General features: G+C 40.1%; 1 protein-coding gene across 4 annotated transcripts; it reads left to right on the plus strand.

The window, feature by feature from the left end:
- The first annotated feature begins 9 nt into the window (after positions 1 to 9).
- On the plus strand, positions 10 to 9649 carry VPS29 (VPS29 retromer complex component). Of its 4 annotated transcripts, XM_017847698.1 has the most exons (5): positions 10 to 101; positions 2495 to 2506; positions 5414 to 5605; positions 7973 to 8208; positions 9051 to 9546. In XM_017847698.1, exons 1-5 carry the CDS (start codon positions 99 to 101, stop codon positions 9166 to 9168), a joined length of 561 nt encoding a protein of 186 aa, XP_017703187.1. In that variant the 5' UTR covers positions 10 to 98; the 3' UTR covers positions 9169 to 9546. The 4 variants fall into 4 exon arrangements, with proteins under 4 accessions (XP_017703187.1, XP_017703201.1, XP_017703195.1 ...); XM_017847712.1 differs by lacking the exon at positions 7973 to 8208 and having other exon boundaries at positions 9051 to 9649; XM_017847706.1 differs by lacking the exon at positions 2495 to 2506.
- Positions 9650 to 10094: the final 445 nt, after the last annotated feature.

The following is a 10094-nucleotide window of genomic DNA, read 5'->3' on the forward strand; positions in this document are numbered from 1 at the left end:
TCTGCGCTCATTGGTTGCGGTTAAGTAGGCGGGTCGCCGAGAAGCCTGAGGAAGAGGGCGGCGGCAGTGGTGGTGACTGAGCGGAGCCCGGTGACAGGATGGTGAGGGCTGCAGCTGTGGCGACAGAGGCCTGGCTCTCGGCTGGGGTGCTGCGTTGTTGGGAGCCGTGGGGAGTCCCAGGGGAGGGATTGGGAAATCCCGGAGGCCTCGGCGTCAGGGCCCACGCGCTGGTCTGAGAAGGGCCCAGGAAGAGGGCTAGGGAAAGAAGGGAGCGGCCACCTCTGGGTGCGGCTGGCCTAGGTCTCGTATCCAGGCCCTAAGGGGCCAGAGGCCATCCAAGGGGTAAAAAGGCCCATCTAAGCTGCCCGACCTGTCACGAGACCCGCACTCCCGAGCCAGGGAAGGCCTTTCGTTCTATACCTCGAGTGTTCCGGGGATAGGGACAAGGTCCTCCTCTGTTTCCAGACGTTTCCTACTCCTTTCCCGCAAAAAGCACCTCCCGCTGGTTGGGGTGTAGCGGTGGAAGCTGGCGTCTCGGATGCAGAACGGGAAGTAGCGAGCAGCATTTCGTACCCGTTTAAGTTTCCCATCTAGGGAAAGGGAATAAACGACCCTCTTCGCCCCGGAAATAACATCCAGCTACCATTGAAATGAACAGGTGTGCGCTCAGAGGGCGGGATTTGGTGCTTGCAATTGCTGGAACTACTTCTTTCCACGGGTTGCTACGCTCCTTTAGGGTAGGATTCCTTAATGATGTGTGAACTCCTTGAAATTGTTAGGAAATTTTTATGAATATACACATTTTTCTGGGGAGAATGCCGGTGTTGGAGACTTGCCTAGTCTCCAGCCACCTTCAAGCAATCACCCCTTCACCCCCAGTAGGTTGGTGCCCCTCAGACCTTCCTACATAAAAATTGGGGGCCTCTGCTAGAGAGGGCTCATAGCTGTAATCGTATTTTCCTTCTTTCTTTTTGAGATGGAGTCTCGCTCTGTCGCCCAGGCTGGAGTGCAGTGCCGCGATCTCGGCTCACTGCAACCTCTGCCGCCCAGGTTAAAGCCTCAGCTCCTACCTCAGTCTCCCGAGTAGCTGAGATTACGGCCCCCCCCCCCCACCACGCCCGGCTAAATTTTTGTATTTTTAGTAGAGATGGGGTTTCACCATGTTGGTCAGGCTGGTCTCTAACTCCCGACCTCAGGCGATCCGCCCTCCTCGGCCTCCCAAAGTGCTGAGTTACAGGCGTGAGCCACCGCGCCCGGCCTGTAATATTTTCAAAGGTGCCTTTGACTCTTAAAAAGTCAGTTGTTTAAAATGGAGCTGTGATTATCTTCATATTTATGTTGATGGAGGTTGGCTGTAAAGGGACGTCTACCTCTGATAGACATTTATTGCATTTTTATTTTTACAAGGAAACCAAAGAAACCATGCATTTTTAAGATTATTACTATTGCATGACAAACAGCCTTTTCAAGAGGGGACTTACAGACGTGGCAGCCAAAGATTTATGGTGCATGCGTCTTTAAAATCTTTAATCTCGCTTTTAATTTTTGCTTCTAAATAGACTTCAATTTAAAGTAATCCAGTTTACAGTAATTTCGAGACACCTATCCATGGGAGAAGACATAATTACTTGCCATGGTTTCAAAATATTAATGTTTCTTAAGTTGTTTGAAAGGTGAACCCTCTTATTTAGGGTAGTTGTACTGGAACATCATTTTTCGTATGAAATAGAACCGGGAAAAATTTAGCATTAGCCAGTTCTTTAATGATTAAAAGCATTTTATTTGGCAAAGGATGCAGACGTTCAACACTCAGTACAGTGTCCAGAGTCTGTGGGCAGCAAATTCAGGTGTGGGAAAGGTCCAGTTTTACCTGGATGAATATGTTTGTTTTTATTATTTTGTCTTCACCTTTAGTTGATTTGTTCATCACTTGATAATGTATTCATGATGCTGTGTTGCATCAGCTACAAAAGATCACCTAGCTGCAGCATAATTTTCCAGCTACTAGAATTTTGAATGTAAGATAATTAAAATCCGTATACTTGAACAATTAGACCCTAAGAATCCAGAAAATGTTAGCCTTTAAGCTATTACTGATGATAAATTTTCCACAATGTCTTGTAGAAATCTAAATTCATTATTTTATAAAACCTTATAAAAATCTAAACAGAATGGAAAACAGAGATGGAAGTCAATGTACAGAACAAGATTAAGAAAAATAGAAGAAATTGACAAGACAAATTTATTAAAAGTGTGTGTGTCATGTTCAAAATAAAGCAAACGTTTCTTTTGGTATTGTTTTGAGCACAGCTGATTTTTAACATTTTCTTTCATAACACTCAGAAATCATTAACAATTGTTTGCTCATTTGGTATGGGTTTTTTGTTCTCCTTTTTTTGATTTCTTTTTGTTGCTTTCTTTTAACATTGGTCATGTTTCACCCTTTTTTTTTTTCATCCCCCCTGTCTGCAATCAACTTCTTCATTCCACTAAGGCTGGGCACAGAGTAAGTTTCTTCACTTAGCTCCTACTAACCATGGTGGTTGGGTGGCTGTTTACTGACTGGATTTCTCACCCTTTTAAGGTCTGTTGAAAGGAAGTAACCGAATTCCCATGCTTTTATTGGGTTGGTTATAAGACTGCCATTTCCAGGATCTTTTGCTTTCTTAAAGGACTCTCTCTGTCTATCCCGATTTGTCAACGTGTGGAATTTGGGCAGGAACATGTTTCAAAGTATGACATGTGTTATTTAACACTATTTCCCCGCAACTTTGTCATCAGCAGGAAACCAGAGGATTCTGTCCTAGAAAGGATCTCTACTAATTTGAAATCATTGTGTGGTCATTCATACAGTTACATCTTTAGACTGCTAATAGTCTTGAGTCTTGGGGATAATCCACAGTACTTTATAGAATTAGGTCATCAATCATTATAAAGTACCATGTCTTACTAATGTTCTTTCTGGTACATTCAGATTAAACAGCTCATTCATTATTAGTACCAAACATTTCAGCCTGTTGTAGACATATACCCTTTTATGAGTTTGGGGTTGTTGTGGTTCTTCTTCTTCTTCTTCTTCTTTTAAATATAGAAATCTATTATTTTTACCTTTTTCTCAAAGCGAGATTCCCATACTAACTATGTACTTCAGTCCATATCAGAAGGAATCCCCCTCTAAAATGACGATTGTTCTATATCTACTTGTATATTGCTTATCAGTGAGGGTGGAAACTTCATAGTGGTTTTTAGTTTTACAGATGTTTTGTCTACTGAGATCTGCATTGAAATAATTAATATAGGTCATAGAACAAATACCTGCTGAAACTAGTCTTTATAAAGAAGAATCTTATTTAACAATTTAAAGTGTGCTAATTTCATAACCTTGTGTTACTTTGAGATTACAAACTATGTGTTGATAACTCTGTGTCCTGATAACAATTCCTTTTCTTTGCAAAATTTTAATTTTTGTTGCAAGATGAATCGAGCTTCTTTTGGTAATCATTTTAATTTCACACATTTTGGGTTTTTTAAATTAATTTTCATTTACAAAGTCTGCAGTGGCAAAACTGTTTTATCCTATTAGCTATTTAATGTTTTCTTAATATTAAAGAATACTCATGCCTTTAAAAGCAGTTAAAGGGTATGTACATTTATGCATGGAATATCTGTAAAGGAAAACATTTTGTATAGAATGAAGGTGCTTATACTGATCATCGTGAAGAAATTGATTCTGTTGGGCCAGGTGCAATGGCTCACGCCTATAATCCTAGCACTTTGGGAGGCTAGGGCGGGTGGATCACCTGAGGTCAGGTGGTGAAACCCTGTCTCTACTAAAAATACAAAAATTAGCTGGGCGTGGTGGCGAGTGCTTGTAATCCTAGCTACACAGGAGGCTGAAGCAGGAGAATTGCGTGAACCCCGGAGGCAGAGTGGCAGTGAGCTGAGATTGCACCATTGCACTCTAGCCTGGGCGACAAGAGCAAAATTCCGTCTAAAAGAAAAAAAACAGAAATTGATTCTGTTGTCCTTTGGAGGACAGATACTATTTTTTTGTTTGTATGTTTGTTTTGAGACAGAGTCTGACGCTGTTGCCCAGGCTGGAGTGCCAGTGGCACCATCTCAGCTCACTGCAACCTCCGCCTTCTGAGTTCAACCATTTCTTCTGCCTCAACCTCCCAATTAGCTGGGATTACAGGTGCCTGCCACCACGCCTGGCTAACTTTTGTATTTTTCTTTTTAGTAAAGACAGGGTTTTACCATGTTGGCCAGACTGGTCTCGACCTCCTGACCTCAAGTATTCTGCCCGCCTTGGCCTCCCAAAGTGCTGGGATTACAGGCGTGAGCCACCGCACTCAGCCAGACAGATACTATTTTTAAATGATCTTTCTAACAGTATTCTGTTAAATGACTAAATTAATGTTTCTGAAATCTTGAAATTTTTAAATTAAAATTTTACAGGATTGGGGTTTATATTCTTGTATATTTAAAAGCAAAATTTCCTTTTGTCATCTGTGTTGCAGCTCTAAACCACTTTATGCTAAATTTATCACTTGTTTAGCTGATCTCTTTTTTGTTTTAATGCTCTAATATACATGAAGGATTGTGAAAAAAAATTTTTTTTTTTTACGTTGGGGAACTATACCGAGGGTATATGAGCAATTTAATCCAGACCATAAAAGTATGACTTCTAATAAGGAAAGTGAAGATATCAAAGATTATAATTCAGAAGCACACATTTACTCAGTGAAACTGAAACATAGGCTGTTTGTGTATCTCTGTAACGTGTACCTAATAGTTTGAAGTAACAAAAATGCCAAATTTTGGCTACTATGCTTGCAAATAGTTGTCAGTCTAGTACAGATAAATTACAGAATTTTTCTCTATTAACAATTTCTTTTAATGTTTCTGGGATTAATATATCATTTCATGTTACAACTGCAGAAATATGAATTACCGTATCAGTCTTTAAAAATGCCAAATTCTGTAGGGCCCAGTAGTGTACTTTACATTTTGTAATTTTTAAAATTCAGTGTATTTATAGGTCTCTAAATGAATCACTTTAGAATGCTTGATTTCACTCTTGGTAAATAGAATGATTACCTGTATTTTATATACACAACTGTTTACAACCAAAATAAGATTGATTTAGAACAAAGTACATTACCATAAGTATGTCTGTTTAAATTGTCATGATACAATCAATGATGAAACCTATCCCAAAGCTGATGACCTGAAGAAAAATACCTATAGATTCAGCTTCTGATATTAAATAAATAGTCATGATAGGAACTCTATGAATAATTTCTGGGATTCGGGATCTCTTAGAGACTTAAAAAGGGTCTTACAGGAGGAGACTATTTTGTTTTGACGTTATGTTTAACATTACGCTTTATCTCCCCTTGACACTTTAAAGTTGGTGTTGGTATTAGGAGATCTGCACATCCCACACCGGTGCAACAGTTTGCCAGCTAAATTCAAAAAACTCCTGGTGCCAGGAAAAATTCAGCACATTCTCTGCACAGGAAACCTTTGCACCAAAGAGAGTTATGACTATCTCAAGACTCTGGCTGGTGATGTTCATATTGTGAGAGGAGACTTCGATGAGGTGATGTATTTCCCTTTCCCTTCTAAAATATCTCCCTTTCTTGATTCTTACTTACATGAGCTTTATCTTTAGACCAGGGTTTCTCAACTGGTAAGGTCTTTTTTTTTTTTTTTTCCTTTTTCTTTTCCAAATGTAAAATTACTATACATATACATCATGCCCCTCCCTGTTTGAAATCACTGATTTAGATCACCTAGTAAACATTACTTATTCTAACTAACTAGATACTGAATAACAGTGGCTTTGTAACTGTTTTTTGCTGTCATTTAGTTTATAAAGTTTTTTTTGTTTTTGTTTTTTTTGAGATGGAGTCTTACTCTGTCGCCCAGGCTCGAATGCAGTGGCATGATCTTGGCTCACTGCAACCTCTGCCTCTCAGGTTCAAGCGATTCTCCTGCCTAACCTCCCAAGTAGCTGAGACTACAGGCGCACACCACCACACCCAGCTATTTTTTTCTTATTTTTAGTAGAGACGGGGTTTTGCCGTGTTGGCAAGGCTGGTCTCGAACTTGTGACCTCAGGTGATCCTCCCGCCTCAGCCTCCCAAAGTGCTGGGATTACAGGTGTGAGCCACCACACTCGGCCAAGTTTATAAAGTTTTTCTTATGAACTTTTCACTGCCACTACCTCTACTAACTTTATTCCAAGCCACTGTATCATTTTCTTGTATTCCAACTTCCTGATTCTACTCTTGCTCCTTCTCCAACGAGTTTATTCTCCAACTAGCAACCAGCTTGATCCTTTTTAAGTGAAGTAAGATCACATTACTTCTCTGCTAGCAACCCTCCTGTGGCTTCCTTTCTCAAAGGTTGACTTTATAGGGCATGAGGGAGTTTTGAAGGAGTGATAGAGCTGCTCTGTATCTTTAGTGTAGCAGGGCTTACACAGCCATGTGCATTTGTCAAAACCCATCATTACACATGGAAAAGTAAGATTTTACTTTGTGTGAATTATGCCTCAATAAACTTGACTTTAAAGAAAAAAAGTAAGGAGTTCTGGGCCGGGTACGGTGGCTCACGCCTGTAATCCAACACTTTGGAGAGGGCCTAGGTGGGCGAATCATGAAGGTCAGGAGATCAAAGACCATCCTTGGCTAAACACGGTGAAACCCTTCTCTACTAAAAATCCAAAAAAAAGTTAGCCAGGCATTTGGTGGCGGACGCCACAGTCCCAGCTAACTCGGCGGAGGCTGAGGCAGAAGAATGGTTGTTGAAACCCGGGAGGGCGGAGCTTGCAGTGAGCTGAGATGGCGCCACTGCACTCCCAGCCTGGGCCGACAGAGCAAGACTCCATCTCAAAAAAAAGTATATATATATATATATATATATATATATATACACACACACACATACACACACACACATATTGTATTTCTGGGAATATACGCTTTTCATAAATTAATGTTGGTTTGTGTTATTTAATGGGGTTCTTTAAACCAAACTGAAGGGCGTAGTGTCTTTTATTGTGTTTTAAAAAGAGTTTGGATAAACTAAAGGTGGCATGGAGGTGAAAAATGGGGAGATGAAAGGACAAACAACCTCTCTGTGCCTGTTTCATCATCCATAAACTGGGGATCATAATATAACCTAGGATCGCTTGTATTAATTAAGCTGATATTTGTAAAACTTCTACAGTAGTGCCTGGCTCATACTAAGTACTATATAAGTGTTAACTCTCATTATTTTAAGCCATCTATGAAAGTATTAAGGCTATATTAAGCCATAATTTGAACATACCCTAACTTACATGCCTTATGTAAAGGAAAATCACAAGTTTGGGGTGAATAATTATTTACAGCATGCACAAAAGAACCCATATTCTATAGGAATAAACACAAAGGGATTGCATGATAAATTCCAGTTTATATTGAGTAAGTTATATTTTAAATATAGTTGCAGCCTTAGAAACTGAGAAGAAACAAAATATTTATAAATGTGGGCCAGGCACAGTGGCTCAAGCCTGTAATTCTAGCGCTTTGGGAAGCCAAGGCAGGTGGATCACTTGAGGTTAAGAGTTTGAAACCAGCCTAGCCAACATGGTGAGACTCTGTCTCTACTAAAAATACAAAAAGATTGGGCGGGCATGGTGGCGAGTGCCTGTAATCCCAGCCACTTGAGAGGCGGAGGCAGGAGAATTGCTTGAACCTGGTAGGCGGAGGTTACCTAGTGAGCTGAGAGGGTACCACTGCACTCCAGCCTGGGCAACATAGCAAGACTCCGTCTCAAAACAAAAAAATGTATAAATGTGTGTGTTGTCGGGTACTACATCAAAACATCCACATGAGATTGAATATTTAAGCAAACTGATTTTTTTTAAACATCAGTATCTCTAAAATACGTATTTTCTTATGTCTCTTTCTTATATTAGAATCTGAATTATCCAGAACAGAAAGTTGTGACTGTTGGACAGTTCAAAATTGGTCTGATCCATGGACATCAAGTTATTCCATGGGGAGATATGGCCAGCTTAGCCCTGTTGCAGAGGCAGTTTGATGTGGACATTCTTATCTCGGGACACACACACAAATTTGAAGCATTTGAGCATGAAAATAAATTCTACATTAATCCAGGTTCTGCCACTGGGGCATATAATGCCTTGGAAACGTGAGTAGTACAGAATTTGGGGACTTTAGTAGAATAATTGCATGTGTGACATTTCATAAAAGAAATGTGGCTGGGCACAGTGGCTTATGCCTATAATACCAGCACTTTGGGAGGCCAGGCCGGGTTGCTTGAGCCCAGGAATTTGAGACCCTGTCTCTACAAAAAAAATTTAAAAATTAGCTGGGTGTGGTGGTGCATGCCTGTGATCCCACCTACACAGGAGGCTGAGATGAGATGATCCCTTGAGCCCAGGAGGTTGAGACTGCAGTGAGCCACGTTTAAGGCTCTGTACTCCAGCCAGGGTGACAGAACGAGACTCATACATACATACATACATACATACATACATACATACATACATAAAAATGTGCCCCAACCTCTTTTTTTTTTTTTGAGACACAGTCTTGCTCTGTCACCTAGGCTGGAGTGTAGTGGTACAATCTTGGCTCACTGCAACCTCTGTCTCCCAGGTGCAAGTGATTCTCGTGCCTCAGTCTCCCAAGTAGCCAGGATTATAGGTACCCACAACCATGCCTAGCTAATTCTTGTATTTTTAGTAGAGACGGGGTTTTACCATGTTAGCCAGGCTGATCTCGAACTCCTGACCTCAGGTGATCCGCCCACCTCAGCCTCCCAATGTGCTGGGGTTACAGACGTGAGCCACCGTGCCCGGCCACATGTGACCATTTAAATAAATCTAGCCATTTTGGCAATCTTTTGGTAACTGTTCATGTGACATGTAACAGATTTCTCTTTGAATCCAAATAGTCATCTTAAATTGAAATTTATAGTGCTGCTGCTTTGTGCTACAAAACACTGACATTATTTATTTTTTCTTCTAGAAACATTATTCCATCATTTGTGTTGATGGATATCCAGGCTTCCACAGTGGTCACCTATGTGTATCAGCTAATTGGAGATGATGTGAAAGTAGAACGAATTGAATACAAAAAATCTTAAAGCCAGGCCTGTCTTGATGATTTTTTTTTTCATTGTCCTGTTGAAATCAAGTAATTAAACATTTAAGAGCCACAAAATTGTATCACTTTTATAATATTTTGCAGTAAAATATAATACCATCTTCTCTGTTAATACATAATTGCTGTAAGCTTCCTGTAAACTATAAGAATATATTTAGTTTATAGTATATGAATTCTATGAAAAAATGTCCACAACACAGTAATTGGTCACTTGTTAAGAAAAATTTATCCTTGTAAATATCTTCAAAGTTGGTATTTGGAACTTTATTCCAAAAGTAGTGCATGTGGAGAAAGAATTTAGACTATCTTGTATACATTTTTCTCTTCTCTAGTAATAAACAATTACCTTTCATTTATACTTTCTTGATAACCTGTATTTAATTTTAAAAAACATAAAAATGAGGAACCAAGTGAAACTACGCATATAAATATTAAAGTGAAGTGGACGAGATGACCTTTCAGAGCTCTTCTCTTATATTGTGTCATAATGTTGGACTCAGATTTTATTTGCTAAATAATATACCATATTGACATTAAATTAACAGTGATTCTTCAAACTGTTGCTATTTCCACTTTTCAAAGTTTAATAAAAGTTTTAAAAATACAAGTTTAGGGGCCGGGCACAGTGGCTCACACCCTAATCCCAGCACTTTGGGAGGCTGAGGCAGGTGGATCACCTGAGGTCAGGAGCTCGAGAGCAGCCTGGCCAACATGGTGAAATCCTGTCTATACTAAAAATACCAGAATTAGCCAGGGATGGTGGTACATGCCTGTAATCCCAGCTACTCGGGAGGCTGAGGCAGTAGAATCACTTGAATCCTGGAGGTGGAGGTTGCAGTGAGCCAAGATCACACCATTGCACTCCAGCCTGATCAACAACAGCGTAACTCCGTCTCAAAAAAAAAA

This window comes from Rhinopithecus bieti, unplaced genomic scaffold (assembly GCF_001698545.2).
Source record: "Rhinopithecus bieti isolate Rb0 unplaced genomic scaffold, ASM169854v2 scaffold_947, whole genome shotgun sequence".
Classification (NCBI taxonomy): Eukaryota; Metazoa; Chordata; class Mammalia; order Primates; family Cercopithecidae; genus Rhinopithecus; species Rhinopithecus bieti.